The sequence below is a fragment of the Zophobas morio genome, unplaced genomic scaffold (genome assembly GCF_036711695.1).
Source record: "Zophobas morio isolate AGI-343-1 ecotype UQ-CSIRO unplaced genomic scaffold, CSIRO_AGI_Zmor_V1 ptg000147l, whole genome shotgun sequence".
In the NCBI taxonomy this organism is placed as follows: domain Eukaryota; kingdom Metazoa; phylum Arthropoda; class Insecta; order Coleoptera; family Tenebrionidae; genus Zophobas; species Zophobas morio.
The window spans coordinates 80,163-97,742 of record NW_026972251.1 but is presented as its reverse complement, the minus strand read 5'-3'; the positions used below and the strand labels follow the sequence as shown (position 1 = coordinate 97,742).

Sequence of the window (17,580 nt, the reverse complement as noted above, 5' to 3'; positions counted from 1 at the left end):
AATACTGGCTTGGATAAAGAAACTCTTGCGATTTGTGTAAGCCTTTGCGAAAGCGGAGTCAACCCAGACGCTATCGCAGCAGTTATTAAACGCCTGAAGGAGACTATACCACCGGAAAATATAACTACTTAGTCAAACTGTAATTAGTGGATATGTGTGCAGTACTTAGTATACTGCTGTGGACACTAGATTTCAAGAATGTAGCAAATAAATATATAAACATCTTTGGGTTAAAGCGCGCTGATATATACTTCCCTGAGCTTAAGACTGTGAGCCAGTATGTTCTTTTACACAGATAAATAGCCCTAAATAAAGTTTTTATATATTTTTAATATCTATCTCGTATTTTATATAGCTAAAAGTGCGAGTCGCCTCTATTTTAAAGTTTTGTCTTTCTTTCTATTCGTACCTTGCACTTTTTCTCCTTAAAGTTTATAAATACGCTTTGCATAATTTGTGATAGGCAAGCTATGTATATAAATCTTTGTTGTTTTCATAGACAAGCAGCGGCATATAAACTGGTGTTATCTTCCTTAAAGATTTTCAGAAGAAAAGGTTTTCATTGCATTTAGAATACAAGGTGGTAAGTCTATGGTGGGCCCTACTCGTTAAGTGAATAGTGAAATTTGAATTTATAAAATTCCGTAGTAAGGCAGAAATAATTACGTAGTCTCGGTTGAAGTAAAAATAGTTGTTTTTATCTAATAACTTTTGCTAACAATAGACTACTAGTAAATATGTATGACTTTATTTTCTATAAGTTCACAATACTGTTATAGTTTTACTAACTATTAGGGTGCAAGTTTCAGCTTTATAAGCCTCTGAGGCACAAGTAAGGTTTTATTTGAAAACCACTGGAAGTGCTGTCTGCTTGTACATTATGTGAATATCTATCTAAAATATTTACTATATTTAAGGCGAGCGCTAGTGGTCAATTCGGGGTTATATATAAAGTTAGATACAAATAATTTGGTAGCACAAAGGGACAGCTAGACGTCTATGCTAGGTGAGCTATCTTTCTTTTGCTTCATGATGTAAAGCCGTTAACGTGCAATAAAAGGCAATTGCTTTATGATTTCACTCTGTTTGATATAACAGAATAACCACGTAGGGGCCATCTGATTAACATATTTCTCTAATTTTGCACATATTTAATAAAAAATAAAGCAGATTTAAGTTTTAAGTTATTGCAATAGTTACCCAAGGATGTTTTCCAGAGTCGTTTTAATAAGTCATAGCATGACCTTAATGAAGATAAAAAGAACTAAACGTTTTACATCTAATGCATTCCACTTAGGTCAATTCTCTGTATAAACTTTCTTTCCTTTCCAGCTTAAAGTACTCCTTTATCTATATACAGGCCTTGATAAACTGGGAATTGAAAATAAAAGCGCCCCTTGTTTTCAAAATTTATCTTATGATGAAATTGCTAGCCATGAAAGGAGTAACGGCGAGGGACTTTTTATTAAAAATGGCGCATTTGCAGTAGATACTGGTTTTACTCTTTAGTATTTTATTTTTCCTGTAGCTATGTAACTAAATTATAGGAAAGTTTACCGGGAGAAGTCCAATGGATAAGTATATTGTGGAACAGTCTCCTTCAAAAAATAATATCTGGTGGGGCCAAGTTAACCGGCCTATGAAACCTGAAACTTTTGATAAGCTTTATAAAAAGGTAGTTTCGAGTCGTAAATTTACCTTTTCTTTGTTTAGTTTTGTTTTTATAGCATTTTACCGTTATTTTTTTAGGTGACTACTCACTTTACTGCTGCGGGTGTTATCTATGTTTTTGACGGGTACTGCGGAGCCCATAAATCAACTCAAAAGAAAGTGCGCTTTATCACTGAATTGGCGTGGCAACACCACTTCGTAACAAACATGTTCATTCGCCCTACTAGAGATGAACTTCAAAATTTTCAGCCAGATTTCACCGTTATAAATGCTTGCAAAGGTACAAGTTAACTAAATATTTTCAATAATAGTACCTCTAGTTATTGTAAAATAATTAATGGGAAAACTAACTTATTTTAACTTTATGAAGTTACGAATCCAAGTTATAGAAATGAAAGATTAAACTCTGAAGTTTTCATCACATTTAACATTGAGAAAAATGTCGCACTTATTGGAGGAACTTATTATGGGGGAGAAATGAAAAAAGGGATCTTTAGTATGATGAATTACTGGTTGCCTTTAGAAGGTCAGCGTTCTAATTTTGAGTTTACTAGGCTGTCTAAATACTGCTTTTGTTCTTAGGCATCATGTCCATGCACTGTTCTGCTAACGTCGGACCACAAGGCGACTCAGCCTTATTTTTTGGCCTTTCTGGGACGGGCAAAACTACCTTATCCGCCGATCCCAAGCGCCTTCTTATAGGAGACGACGAGCATGGCTGGGATGACGAGGGCATCTTTAACTTTGAGGGTACTTACTATTCCTGTATTTTTTAATTACTACTAGACTTGCTTCACACCTTTAAGGGGGTTGTTACGCGAAAACCATTAATTTGACAGAAGAACACGAACCTGAGATTTTTCGAGCCATCCAGAGAGATGCTTTACTCGAAAACTGCTACATCGTGCCTGGATCTCACGAGCCTGACTACACCAATGTAACTGCTTGACTACTTTTCTATTCTGCTTGTAATGTTTTTATATTTGTAAGATAACAAAAACCGAGAACGGCCGAGTTTCTTATCCAATTTACCACATTAAAAATCACAAGAAGGACTCGAAAGCCGGCCATCCCACCAACTGTATATTTCTAACGTGTGACGCTTATGGTGTACTGCCGCCTGTCTCCAGGCTGTCTTCTGGTTTTCATCCGTACTAAGATTTTATCCGCAGCAGTAATCTTTTCGGGTAAACGAATTACAGGACAAGCGCAGTACCATTTCCTATCGGGCTACACTGCTAAAGTGGCCGGAACCGAGCGCGGTGTTACCGAGCCGCAGGCTACTTTTAGCGCTTGCTTTGGAGCTGCCTTTCTCCCGCTTCATCCAACTAAATATGCAGATCTGTTGCAAAAAAAACTTCAAAAATACGGTATTGACCATTGCCTTGAGCACGCGTTCTGCTATATAAAAATTTTTGCGTCAGGCACGAAAGTGTTTTTGGTTAACACCGGCTGGAGTGGCGGCTCTTATGGTTCTGGGAAAAGACTTAGCCTTAAAGTCACGCGGCAGTGCATTGACGCCATTCTTGATGGGAGTATCAATAAGGCTCACTTTTACAAGGATCCCGTGTTTGGCTTTGACGTGCCTAAAAAGCTGGGCTCCCTCTCAGCTGAAGTACTTTGCCCGCGTGCTGGTTGGCAAGACAAGACCAAGTACGACGAAACCGCTAGAAAACTTGCAGATAGTTTCAAGGAAAACTTTAAACAATTTGTTCGATCCGGCTTTACTGACTACTCATCTTACGGCCCCAATTGATTTAAATAAAAACTCTTTTAGGCTTTTAGCTAATTTATTCGGTTAAATATAGGGTGGGGGCAAGTTAAGGGACTAGAAAACTTTTTTTTGTCTATTAACTTTACTTATAAAATAATTAAGACTTTCCACAGTTTTTATATCAAAAAGATGAAATCCGCTACGTGCCTTCGCTAAATTTTTATTGTAAATAATAACTGAGACTTTTGTCTCTGGAATGTGAAGTGTCCAGCCGTTAACATGGGTGCTTTGCGTTACGCACTCGTTTTTAGTTTCTCCTATAATTTAATTATTTCATATTAATAATTTCAATGTGGCCACGAATTTTTCATACTAAAAACTTTTTAAGATTTCTAGTAAAGAGGAAAGCTTTATATAACTCTTCCCCCTCCCCTTATTACTTACTTCTTTGAGGTTACTAAGACGATTTGCTTAATATCCTAGTAGTTAAGTGCTTTGTTTGGACAACTCTGTAAGATGAATCGGTTTAAAAGAATACTTATTTTACTTTTTCATCTTTTCCAAAAGCTTTTTAATAAAATTTAAAAAAAAAAGACGGACAAATATTTCTCTGATTTAAACTTTTGCGTGTGCTCAGAAATTTTAATTTGATAATTTTGTTCGTTAACTGGGCCCTCTAGTGTTCTGAGGGGACGCCAAGAAGCTTACCTCCACCCATTTAAAAAGTGAAGGCCCATTTTTGTTAAACATCAATTTTATTTTAAAAAATACCATCTATTTTCAAAAAAATTTTAAAGTAAACAAAACGATGCTCAAAGCAATCCTTTTGGGGTCATCAAAGAACACCAAAAAATGTTACTGCTCCTAAAAATTGCATGTAAAGTATAACATAAATGGTGCATAAAATAATTTTATAAATAATTAAGAAAAGTTTATGAGACTACCAGTAATTAAACAATCACGTTTAGTAAAAAAAAGCCGACTCTTTCGGACAGAGAAATAATTATCTTTTTAGCACCGGCCAGCTACGGTCAATTTATTTTTTAATTGATTTTTACCTGATGCTTGATCGAAGCAGTAAGTTCGAATACTCGCGCTCTCAATCAGGAGTAGTGCAGATAAACTACATTCTGGTCATAGATAGAGAAGGTTCCTTTATATATTTATTTATTTCACCTGCACACAGAAACTAGAGACCCATGGTCTTTAATGAGTTGGTTCACCAGATTGCGATTAGTATGCCTGGCTAGCTGGTCATAAAAGGCAATGTCATCCGAAGGCGGTGTTTAATACGCCTAGCAGCGGTTCCGATGGGAAACTCTATTCCGCCCACAAGTTAACTTGAGTCGCTTGGAGTGCGAACGCTATTGCTATGGGGTCATAGTCCGAGTAGAAGACGCGTGTGTCACTATAGGGTGAATGCAAGAAACATACAGTGGTCTCGTTGTATAGTGAAGGGTAAAGCGCCCCACTCCCTAGTCAACGTGCGTCTGCAAAGGACTTGTTAATGCTTAAGAATACCACGGGGCCGATCAAGCCATCGAAGTTAAGGCGAGAGTGCTTTGCACTTCGTCGGGCTCGCCGCACTCATTATAGTATATACACTGGTTAGAAGCACTCATCTCATACAGTACCGCTAACCCATATAGGGCGAGTCTATATAGGAACTAGCACTACCGAAAATGACTCAAAGCGAACCCGAACCGAAGCGAAACCGTACAAGACAGTACGCCCAGCCCAAAGCTGGCCAAGCCATCTCAACAGTACTAGTAGTACACCCGAACCTAGAGTCAGTATGGAAATCCAACTCTATAGATTCAGGTACATAGCAGTACCATTCTACGACGCGGCCGCCTGCTGCCACCGCAGTCCCATGGAAGAGGGATAGTGCTAATGTGTTGCTCAATTCCTAAGCCTTTAGCTCAAAAGCCTTCGCACGCAGTTAGTGACTTGCAAGAACCAAGTACCTAGGAATCTTATATATGTGTATCCAAAGGCTTAAAGTGAACCTAAAGAGTTAACACATAACTTCCTTTGCATTTCACAGAGGATTGTCTCCGGAAGGCAACGCTAGTGTACATCACGGGTAACCTTAAGGTTTTTTTGTTACACAGGTCATCAGTCAAGCTATATTATGCTAAACTCTTTCCGTCGATGGAAGTAACTTGGACGAGCACAAGTCAGAGATAATAGTAATACTCCCACTGATCCTAGGAAGATTACACTAGTCTAGTGAACCTGTTTGATTACGTTGTTTTTACCATTTTTAAGAGCGTACCTTTCGATACGTAACAATAAGCCTTCGTCTCTCCACGGCACCGTACATACCTCGATTCGTCTCTACAAAGCAGGACAACCATAATCACAACGATTGTTTGGTGAAAAATCTATTAAGGTGCGGGTACTATTGTCTTCGCGTAAGCTTAACAGACTCAATCGTCATAGAGGGTTACTAAACACCACGATGCCTCCACTCTTATACACATGTACTGCAATCCATCCGTGGATGGCTCCCGATCGTCTAAATTTTGTGGTAAACACGTACCAAAAGACTCAAGGAATAACGAACGTAACAACCGTGTACTATAAGAGTCGATCTTTTTCGACCGCTAGATACGATAACTTTTATTTAGACCGCTGATTGGCGATATTTTATTAAGTTAAAGAATGTACTCAAACTAAACGAAGGATCAAAAGGTACGACCCAACAGTCAAAGGCACAGACCGCGCCGAGCATGCCCATTAAGCATCCAACCTATGTAGTTGCCAAGGGCTCTAACTTTACAAACACAATGGTCTAACGTCTGCAGTTACAGTTTAGTTGAGGCTACGATACAAGACCGTGCGCCGATGAGTTAGATTAACGCATGATAGAAAGCACGTAGCAGCGATGAAGTTAATGAGCTTCATGCTCGTATTCTATATACGGAGTTTTTAGCTCCTTAAATATATATATTAAAGATAATATTTTGTGTAAGTAAGGATTTGATGTTAAAAAATTTAAATAATGTGTTTAATATATAAATAATAGATGATGCAAAGTATTTTACTATAAAAATTTAGTGCTAAATCTACGACTATATGTTCACTATGAGCGAGCCCTGTAAATAGCTTAGATCTATATTACACTATTCATTACGTATAATTTATTTCTAACGTTGTCGTTTGCAACTGTTCGCTACAAATAAATCGTAGCTACGCAACTTGTTTAATTCTATTAAAGTTAAATTATATTCTATTATTGTTTTATTGTACTATATTTTATTTATTTATATTTATAAATCTATAGTAGTTTTTATTTATTTTTATTATATTTTAATTATATTTTTTTTTATTTTTGCTAATGACATTTTTTTGCTAATTTGACAAATGTAAAATTGTATAAATGATAATAAGGTTTAATTCTTTAGTTTTTGTATTTACTTACTTAACAAAGGTATAACCAAATAAATTTTTGTTTTATTGTAAGGATTTTTATTTTTGTATAAGGTTTATCCTTACCTTAGAAGTTATTAAGTTTTTCGTTAGGATAGTTTAAGAGAATAAATGATATTACTCAATTTAGTTTATAAATAAAATGTTAGAATTAAGTTAAATAAAGTGTGACAGCTCAAAGTATTATCGTTATAATTTCAAAAACCGCTATCTACCTTGCTGTAGAGCAAAGATCAAGCTAATGCTTCCTAAGTTGTTATTTCACAATCTTAATGGGAATGGTAAAATACTTCCCAAGAAGAATAGCAGGAAGCTTCGACCAAATAAAGGTACTACCATCGACGGTACGCCTAAGCATCAAGTTGTATGTTCTATTTCACTCCAATAAGGTTCTCTTGCAAACTTTTCTTCACAGTACTTGACAATAACAATTCTCTGATGAGCCAGCTCAGCGTTAACGCATATGACACGTGTCTAAATTTGTATAACGATTAAGCAATAAAATTGCTAGCTATAGACTGTTCTTTAGTCAATACTGAGTCTCTCTCTTTTGATTTATCTATCGCCTTTTACTAGGACACGAGGTTAAAAAATGTTGTACCCTTTCAAAGCTCTATTATTCATAATCAAGAAAAATAGTTAGCTAATTTACTTAATGCTATATAATTCATTATTAATATGCATATAAATCTGTTAGAGGTAGCTGTATATATACAAATAGAAAGCTAAATAATCAACCTCAATGAACTTGAATTAAGCTAGAGATCACTGTCCAGATCTATAGACCAATTCGTCAATGCTAAAGCACTAGATACTACAACACGAATAGAAACAGGTAGCAGAGTCTAGATTTTGACTATGGTAAATGATAAATACTTTGGTAGAACAAAACTAACTACCACTCCAGAAATGATAATAAGATCATTCTACCAAAGTAGAAAAATTAAGATTAAAAATTTTCTCTTTGTTTACTAGGAGACCTGTCGGTGCACTCAGTAAACTGAGTCGGCAGGCGATTTGTTTAACCAAATCGTCCCAGAGGCATAGCCTGAACTGGGATCCCTAGAGATAGAAAAGAGAAAATTTTTAATCTTAGTTTTTCTCTTGGTAGAATGATCTAATTATCATTTATAGAGTGGTAATTAGTTTTGTTCTACTAAAGTAGCACTTTATTCGTTACTAACAAAACTAACAAACAAGTAACGAGCTTATTGAATGAAATTGAATGTCATTATATAGGTAATAACACTGTCAAAATTTCAATAACTTAAAAACGACTTTTGTCAAAATAGTGTTATTACAAGGAATAATTAAGACTTTGGTTCATGCGTTATAAGAGAGCGAGCTAATTAACTTGCTCTTTGTTGCGCACTTTCTCTCATGCGAAAGAGCTTGTGACGCAACCTAAACTTAACTGTGACTGCAGCAATAGGCCCACTCGGTTAAAATAGTTAAAACCATTGGCAACTGCATAGGTCGGCTACTCGATGGGTAATCACGCGGTGGCAGCAGGCGACTGCGTCGTGTCTACGATTGTTAGCAACATCTTTGTGCTTTCGTTAAGTTTTGTACATCCTTCGTGCATGCAAGGTTGGCGACTTTTAGACTCAATTTTGACCCTAGATGCATGTCGTATCGTGACCAAAAAAGACTGGTTCATATAGTACGTGGTTTATACGTTTGTTATTCACGATGTCTTTCGGTACGTGTTTGCCACGGAATTTAGACTACGATGGCCATCCACAGATGGTTTAGCATTTATGTGTAAAGGATCGGAACCTCGGTAGTGTCTAGTAACCCTCTATGACGATTGTGTCCTTTGAGCTTAAGCGAATTAATAGTACCCGAACCTCTCTGGATTCTTCACTAAACAATCGTTGTGATTATGGTTACCCTGCTCTGGGGAGGTGAATTGAGGTATACTTGCTACTGTGGAGAGACGAAGGCTTATTGCTACGAGTGGAAACACATGCTCTTAAAAATGGTAAAAATTACGTATAAAAAAGGTTCATTTAGGCAGGTTTTATCTTACCTGTAGTCAAAGGAGTAGTACTATTATCTCGAGTCTTATTGAATTCTATTCAGTTTGACACTACCACCGTCGGTAGGAGTTTAGCATACTATAGCTGGTTGACTGACCTTTGTAACAAAATCACCTAACGTTACCCACCATGTATACTAGGTTGCCTTCCTGACGCTAATCCTCTGTGAAAGGCAAGGGAAGTTATGTGACTAGTTTAGAGGTTTACTTATAGTCTCTAGATTATAACATATAAGAGTCATACGTACTTGTGGCTTGCAAGTCACTAATTGCGTGCGAAGGCTCTTGTCATAAAGGCGTATGATTTTAGCAACATTGAAGCACTTTGCCCTGGTCCTAGGGACTGCGGTCTAGTCCAGGCTTCGGCTATCGACTATTGATTCTCGCGTTTAATGATACTAATTCTATACTAGCGAATTTCATGGTATAGTACAGGGTACTGTTGGTGAATCATGACCGGGTTTGGGTTAAGCGTACTGTTTTATGCGGTTGCGCTTGGCTTCGGCTCGGTTTGGCCTCAGAATCATTGGTGCTAGTTCCTATATAGGCTCGCCCTATGTAGGCTACTGGTACTATTGGTGAAGAGTGCTGCTTACTAGTATATATACTATATAGAGTGCGGTGAGCCCCATTTATAGCTACTTTCCTTGTCAGACAGCAGTGGGCTAGCGTCTCAAGATAGCGCTGCGGGTTCTAGCACAGCGAAGCGGGCGACACGCACGTGAAGATGGTTGACAAAAAAGGGCGCGTCGCGCATGTATATTGCGAACAATAGGGGCGACAGAAGAGATATCTGAGGGCCCCTGCTTTCGGGGATCGCTAAGGCGGCTGTCACGCACGCTGAAAAATATGCACCGTTTTAATATGACTTCAGCACGTTGTAAAGGCCACGAGGTATGGTAAAGGTTCGCAGCTTTTGCAGCAGATCTTCCTCATGTCAAACTCGGTTAAGTCCTTCTCAACGTCAAGGAAAACGACGCCTTTCCTTTTTAAAGTTAAAAAGGCGGATAGTCCTTTCGGTTATGGAGGAGCTGCTGGGTCGTTTGAGCGCTATCGCCAAAATTTATACTTAGAACTCTGCCAAGTCGTCACGGGCGTCGACAACCACCTTAATGAGGCTAAGTAAAATGGGCGAGGCTCACTTTGCCGAATCTGACAGGAGGTTAAAAAGTCGCTATTTACCGATCGTAGTTCCTGCCTCTGTGCCTTCGGCAACTAGTGCAAACGTATAAATATAATTTGTAAACTGTACGCTTTGGAATGACTTTTTTTAAAAGTTTTTTTTGTATAATTCAATTTTTTTTTTGGGTATAATAGATTTTTAAAGGTCTATAAAAAGACCCACACCACACTTTGCACAAAAATTTAAGGACGTTCATACTTCTTCAAGCTCACAATTTTACGTTTATACCAGGTAAAGCATCAAAAGAACTCAAATTGCTGAGTCTATATTCCTCTCTTTAGGGGGAATTAAGGCATGACCCGCAATGTCTTCTAGGGAATTATACTAATTGCATCGAAGGAATGAGAAAAAGGGTATATATATCCCGTCATTCGACCAAGCATGTCTGAAAAACCGCTAGAAACTACCACTTGGGTAGTAGAGCGGACACGACTAGCATTTCTGCTAGCTAGCCCTCCCCAACTATCGGTTTTCCATTCAAATTATAGTAAATAATGCCTAACCTACCTGACCATACCTAACCAGCTCAATTAGTAACATGCACCACATGTTCAATATGAACTCTAATGCATAGTGAGCACTAGATTTTTATCTTGTTTAAATACAATTACTATATTAAGAAAAGTTATTAAGGATAAAATATTTCTTTATTTACCCTCATGCTTTTTTGCTTTATTAATAACTTATCTCTCGTCTTCCTTACACTTCATTATATTTATTTTTAATTCGTATTTTAAATTTTATACTCAGTTATCATATATTTATTTAACTTCTATATCTTTTATACAGAACAAATCTATTTAGGGGGGGTAGATTTAAGATTACATATGTATTACTATGATCTAGCATGCGTCCCTATCATTATTTTTATTAAATACTATGTCTAATGCGCCAAGGCGTTAACTAGACTGAAAAATTTCAAGGTTTGCATTTTTAGCGCGTCAACAGAATTTTAAGCTGCCAACCTTGGAGTGAGGAAGCTGATTCTGTAACTTTCTTTATGTAAGGTGCCTTTCTCGATTTTTCCCTTTAAGTTACTTTTGATCCTACTTTTAATTTCTATCGGTTTTTTCTTACTTTCCCTAGTGCAAAGCTTTGACATAGTTATGCATGGGCTCCACTCTTGCTCTAAGATTTTAGTTCTATTAAATTTTTGATTAAAGTTAATTATTTCATTATTTTATTCTTATATAGTATAACTCATGAGTTGATTGTTGGGCACTTGCCAGAAAACCTCACGATCTCTAGGTCTTAACAAGTATTGCTTTAATTGCGCCTAGTTGATAGATAATACTTTAAACACGTAACACATATTTTTAATAGAATCTCGGAAGTATGACGGGTAGATAAATATAATTAATTTCTGTTGTAAAATAAGGCGGTTATTCAATAAAACATTTTGAATTTAGCTTCCTATTGGATATAATAGCTCACAAGAATGATTCAATATAATTTTTTTAATGCCTAACTGAGCCGAGCATTAGCTTAAAGGAAAGCAGTGCGGAGCGGAGTGTTATTTGGTTATAGTGAAATGGATGATGTTGCGTCAATTTTCATGGCGTGGCACTGGAGACCAAAGAATCTGAAAGCTGTAGATGGAGAGCTGAGCTTTGTTGCTCCGGAAATAATAAAATTAGGTAATACATAATTTCGACAAGTAGTCTTAGTAAATAGCGTTATAAGCTCAAGCGCATAACGGATAAAATAATTAATATTATCCCGTTTTTTCTTAGTAAAACTATAATATCAAGAATAGGATAAAGGTAAAAGCTATCGCGGAAAAAATTCTAAAAACTTTATCGAGTCAGAAATTAAAAGAAAAAACTTTTAACTTTGAAGTCATTTTAATAGAAATGCCCAGCTTTTAGATGGTACACCAGTATTAACTTCCTAGAACCAGAGGACTTTATGAGTGTGCTGCCACACAAGATCTAAAGAAAAAAAAGTGTGTAGTGCAATGATATAGGGCTCCAGCTAAGAGGATTAAGTTTATAATAACAGGCAAGGAAGTATTAGACGTCTTGGATAATGTTAATAATTTTTATAAAAGAGAATTATCTATGGCGGATTAGAAGACTATCTCGCCTTTGGTTACGTCGATGCAATTGTTTACCACAACAGAGATATATATCTACCGTTCTTTTATATACATACCGTTAAACGTTAACAAAGGTTTTTTAACCTTGTATAGTAGGTTTAAAGCTTTTAATTTAACATTAAAATTATTTAATAAGAGGATTATTTTTTTAAAAAAAATCGATTTTTCTTTCTGCTAAATTTACAGAAATTATATTAAGCCAATTTTTGTTTGTAACCACCACTACGTTTTCTGACCGATTGAGTCAGTCGACTTGCTTATTTTTTATCACCTCAGAAGTAATTCTGCTCTCATTTTTCAGCTCTTGGTAAAGACATACAACGTTTAAAAAAACAAAGTTGTTACGTACTTCAACTCGTCATACTCCTTTTTTTTTTTCAAAAAGTCTTATTAGCTTTTACTGACCAATTCCTCGGATGTCACTATTATGCACACCTAACAATAGCCGTACTATAGTTTCCTTAAAATTTGTTTAATTATTAAATTTAACCGTTTATTATACTCCGCACCCTTTAATATTTTTAAAAAGAAACTCTTATCATTTGGCTTTAATAAACTCTCACTGAGATAAATTAAAAGCATTACCTAAGTTGTTGAAATAACTTATGTTCTCTTTTAGATTAAAAGGGGTAGCAAATTGCTTGACAACAAATATCTTAGCCTTAGATCAAATTTTCTTCCAGAAATTGATTCAAACTGCACATTTTCCTTTAAAAGTCCTCGACAATTCAGCTATACAAACGGCTAATAGTCTAGGTCTAACTCCTAACGTTCGGCAACCTTACTAACCTTACGTCTAAGTTTTTAAGTACGCGTTGGATCACTCTGCACTTTAACTTATTTTTTTAATATATCAATCGGACAGGCCAATAATATGTCTAATAAAAAATTGGTTGTTATAAGACAGATTTATAATTAAAAATTAACAAAAATTTTCTAGTTCTACGCCTAAGCAGATTCTTTTACTTTTACTAATAACTTGGAGATTAAACCATTCACCTTAACTCTTCCAGTTGAAAAGATACAGATAAGCTTTTTAATTTTGAATTTTATAATTGTTGGTTTTAGTATTCGCTTCCATTTTCCCAAAACTTATATATTTTCTGGCTGTTTCTACAATAATTATTACCTAAAACTTCTTTTAGTTGATACTATTTCTACACGGTTTGCAGCGTGTATATCGTTGTTCTGTTTTTTGTACTATGTTTAGATAGAGAGAACTTTCAATTATTAGAATAGCGTTCCTATTTTGAAATGGAAATACTTCAAAATTTATAAAATTCGCCAATTGTAGTTAAATTAGAATGAACTTGGGACTTGAAAGAGCGTGCTCGCATATGTGTATTGCATTCTCCATCGTAGAAAGTGTCAGTGAAAAGAAGTTCAATAAATTATATTTCTTTCCTATCCCATACCTTTTATATTATTCAAACTCAAGACATTATTAAAGCCTTTTCTTTTTAACGGGTGAGAAATCGGATATATTCGTGAGCTGAAATTATCTACTTTAAAGACTGAAGTATGATAAATATTATTTAGTACGGAAACTATATTATTATACTTTACTGGTTTACACTAGCACAGCAACGCTATTATACGTAAGAAGCAGACCACCGCATACCGCTCTATAGAAGAAAAAAAATTGTTCAGGGTTTTTTTTTCTCATAGACAGACTACGGTTAGTCCCAAGCCTAAACAGCTTAATCTTTCCCTCCTCCACGAGGCGTCGGTTCACGAATGCGTTCCCGTGCGTTCACTCGAAGGCATATCAAGACTGCCCCAAAGAACTGGGTAGAAAAAGAGGTATCATTGACTCCGACCCGCTAAAAGCCACCACCAGAAGAGTCAACTTTCATGTACTAGACCTGAGGACATCTGAAAACTAGCCAGCTTCTATAAACACAATTTTATTTTAGCCCTCACTCTAATAGCCGCTCACTAACTTCAAATCCAACCGATATACGCGTTAAACTTATTCAGAGAATCACACGGAGGGAGGGCTGGTAACTAAGCCAACCTAATTTTCATGTAGGGTCGTTGAAGGAGAGGCCACGGCAGGGGAGAGCTTCCCGCAAGTTTTATTTTTACTATGGGGATTTTTATTTACTCATGTCCGAGTTTGATGTTATCTTTGAAGAAACTGTTATTGATATATACTCCCTTAAGAATATCGAAAAAGCATTTGAAGATATAGAAACCATTGATGACTTAATTTCTTATAATGAAAACAGTTATTTAATTTTTGGCGAGGTAGGTTCGTAAATCGTTTAAATTTTTATTACCGTTCGAGGAAATCGAGGTTTAATTGTATAAATATCTTTTATCGTTAGTTAGAAAATCGTGGTGCACTTTGAATATTAATAATATGTTTATAAAAATAATTTACTTATATTAAGTTTTTTCACTTAAAATCTTGTTAATAATTAACTTGAACTGCCTTATAGGATTTATTGGTTTGCTTGGTTGCTAAAAATCCTTTTCAAAATGGGAAATTAAATACGGAAAAATTTACAAATGAGCAGTGGCTTTCAAATTTTGAAAGGTTAACGTTTGACTTTGTTGTCAACGATCCCGAAAATTTTGAAAATACTTATAATGAAGTTTTAGGAAAATCATCTATTATTATACCTTCGGTAGGTATATTAGTAATATATAATTTTAATGATCTTTAACCTTTTTTTAGGAAAAACCTCAATTTTTGGGAACCCAGACTGCATTTTCTCAAGATTTCATGAAGCCTATAATTTCCACTCCTAATAAACAACACTTCCGTTCTTCCTCTTTTACTTACAAAAAGGAAAATCTTAACTATGTTACTTCTTCAAATGTTTCGGGCGGGTCCCCTATTAATATGTCTGACACCACAGATTTAGCTTTTACAACATATCAAATTTCCGTTAGTACTTTTTCAAGCTGTTTACGAATAATTACAAATGTTTAAAGTCATTGTAACGTGAATTTTTTATATCAGGATTGTTTCAAAAAAACTACTTTATTTCCTTGCTCAGTCTCAGTTGTGAACTGCGCTGACAAAGATTTCAACGTAACTTTAATAACTGAAGACACTACGAAACCGCCTGCGAAGGGGAAAATTAAAAACTACGAAGGGATTACCGTGCGAACTTTGGTGAACAATTTTCTAGTATCCAAATTCTCATTTACCTTCTTTAGCTGTTCTTATACGACTTTCTCTACACTCTAATAAATATTACTTTTTTTTAATTTATTTTAATTTTATAGTTTTATAAATATTTTTTAATTTCTTTTAGAAAAGTGGCGATGTGTGTTACCTTGTGCAAGTACCCTGGAAATTTTTAACTAACAATCCCCTCAAGTTTAGACGCTGGGAATTATCCGTGACCTTTTCGGTGCTGTTGAAAGATAGAAACGAAATAGACCATAAATTAAAGTTTCTGCTTTCTCACGTGTCGGATTTCAGCGAGATTGTAGATTTTATTGAAGATGAACACCTCGTCAAGCAGCCCAAAGTTTCTAGAAAACCTAGTAAACTGACGTCTTCATGGAAGCAGCATAAAAGAACGGTGTCTGCCTCCCTTTCTCGCATTGACATTTCTCAGGATCTTGACAAAAAAGTCCTTTTTTATTTTAACAAACCTTAAAACTTTCAACTTTTATAATTATGCCAAACTGCTACTACTTAATCGTATTTACAAATACATAAGAAAAAATCTTCAAATTTTTAGCTTTAATTGTAAGTATATAAATTTTATTCTACGTTAAGTTTTAAGAGTTTTCCAAATCTTGATAATTTCCTGTAAATTTTTATCATTTATAATTAATTTTTTAATTTTAGAATATTTATAGATTCTATAACTTTATAGGTTTCAATAAAACTTCAAGTCTTACCTTTACCTTCTTTAGAGATAATTCAGTTCACTAAAAATAATTTAAGAGTATACAATCTTCTCTTTACTAACATTGAAGAATTTCCACTCTCTTTTGGCCCTCTATACGTTTGGACAACTCTAATTGTAGACCATACTAACAACGTTGGCAACCCTAAAATTTTTCAAAAGTTTTTCGAAGATTATTTTTCGGAGTTTTGGGAGATTTCTGTTCCGTCTTTGGAACCTGATTTAATCCTTCAGCCTGGTGAAACTTACTCCACTGTACTAACTTTTGAGCCGAAACTTCCGCTCAATAGAAAATTAGAAAAAAAATTATATTTTAATTTCTCTTGTCACTTATCCACATCTTTCAATTATACACTCGACACTAAAACCCTTAAGAAGGTCAATACACAGTATAATCTTCCATCCTTGAGTTTATCTTGTGCAGATTTTGCTCTCACTTATAATGCGCCTGAACACATTCATGCTCAAGAAGAGTTTTACTTGACTATTTCTATAGAAAACTGTTCTGGCCAAGATAAAAAACTTTTATTAGTGATTTCGGATCAACCAAAATTATTACATCCAGTCGCCATAGACCAAGATTTATGTATAGAAAAAAGTCAAACTTCCTTGGAAGAAGCTGAAGGTTTTTAAAAATTTGTTATTTTTGCTGGCTTACTTTTAAGTAACTTTATAGTTGTGCTGTAGTGTTTTTGTTTGTGTAGATTTAACTGTAGTTATATTATTGGAAACACTAATCATAATTTATTAACTTTGGTTGGTAAATATTATTTATTAGTACTTAAGTTTTTTTTTATTGAAGGTTATACAATATTCCAAGAGCTGGAGAATTTGGAAGTTGGTTGTATATGCGTCGACGAGTGTATTCCTCTTGGGTAGATTATTTATTTAATATATCGACTTAATATTATTAAAATAGAAAGTTAATTATCATTCCCTATTAAAAATTTTGCTTGTAACTAACAAATTCTACGTTGTTGAATTTATAATAGTGTTCTTAATAATTTTATATTTCAGTTGCGTCAAATCTGCAACTTCAAAAACCGTTTCTGTAAAATTTTACGCTTTTACTTCTGGAGTGTACGAACTTCCTCCCGTTCGCTTGTGTGATCAAGTTAATAATAAATTTTTAAAGTTGGACGTTGCCCCTTTTTTATTTCATGTACTGGAAGAACAATAGCTGAAAAGCTTAAATAGTGATAATAAAAATGCTTATAAGTCTAACTTTAAAAATTAAAGCGTAATATTTGCGATATCATATTGTTAGAAGTTAACATAAGCCTTAATTTTACGTGTTGCCGAGGAAAATTCTTTTCAAAGGGTGTAAGGTGTAGTCTATTATAAAAGAACTGCCTTACGTCTTATTGTAAAAAATAATGCATTTTGTGAAGTAAACAGTTCATACTAAGCCTTTTTCGTTTAGATAAAACTGTAATTAAGCTTTCTTAGAATCTTAAAAAAATTATTAAAATTCTTCGAAACGGAGAAAGTATTTTAGGTTATTTCCGGTAAACTTTCTTGCTTCCTTTTTCAATGAATATATTAGGGTACGACTAGTTGAGA

The 17,580-nt window shown here is 35.0% G+C and overlaps 1 protein-coding gene and 1 long non-coding RNA gene across 2 annotated transcripts; both read left to right on the top strand.

Moving 5' to 3' along the window:
• Window positions 1-994: 994 nt before the first annotated feature.
• Window positions 995-3,427, top strand: LOC135145394 (phosphoenolpyruvate carboxykinase (ATP)-like). The gene is made up of 11 exons (XM_064077494.1): window positions 995-1,006; window positions 1,197-1,297; window positions 1,361-1,495; window positions 1,548-1,675; window positions 1,750-1,951; window positions 2,042-2,197; window positions 2,254-2,421; window positions 2,478-2,608; window positions 2,662-2,812; window positions 2,874-3,041; window positions 3,096-3,427. The coding sequence occupies exons 2-11, from the start codon at window positions 1,207-1,209 to the stop codon at window positions 3,425-3,427; spliced, it is 1,662 nt and encodes a 553-aa protein (XP_063933564.1). The 5' UTR covers window positions 995-1,006; window positions 1,197-1,206.
• A 13,030-nt stretch (window positions 3,428-16,457) lies between these two features.
• On the top strand, window positions 16,458-17,143 carry LOC135145382 (uncharacterized). Its single transcript, XR_010283432.1, has 3 exons — window positions 16,458-16,642; window positions 16,820-16,892; window positions 17,035-17,143. It is a non-coding gene; the product is annotated as an uncharacterized LOC135145382 (long non-coding RNA).
• The last annotated feature ends 437 nt before the right edge of the window (window positions 17,144-17,580 follow it).

What these genes read in the sequence shown, in the direction of transcription:
- LOC135145394 (XM_064077494.1), top strand. Translation starts at nt 1,207, where the DNA reads ATGTTTTCCAGAGTCGTTTTAATAAGTCATAGCATGACCTTAATGAAG. An exon ending in ACGAGCCTGACTACACCAAT is followed by an intron (nt 2,609 to 2,661) that starts GTAACTGCTTGA and finishes TATATTTGTAAG; the next exon opens with ATAACAAAAACCGAGAACGG. An exon ending in TGTCTCCAGGCTGTCTTCTG is followed by an intron (nt 2,813 to 2,873) that starts GTTTTCATCCGT and finishes AACGAATTACAG; the next exon opens with GACAAGCGCAGTACCATTTC.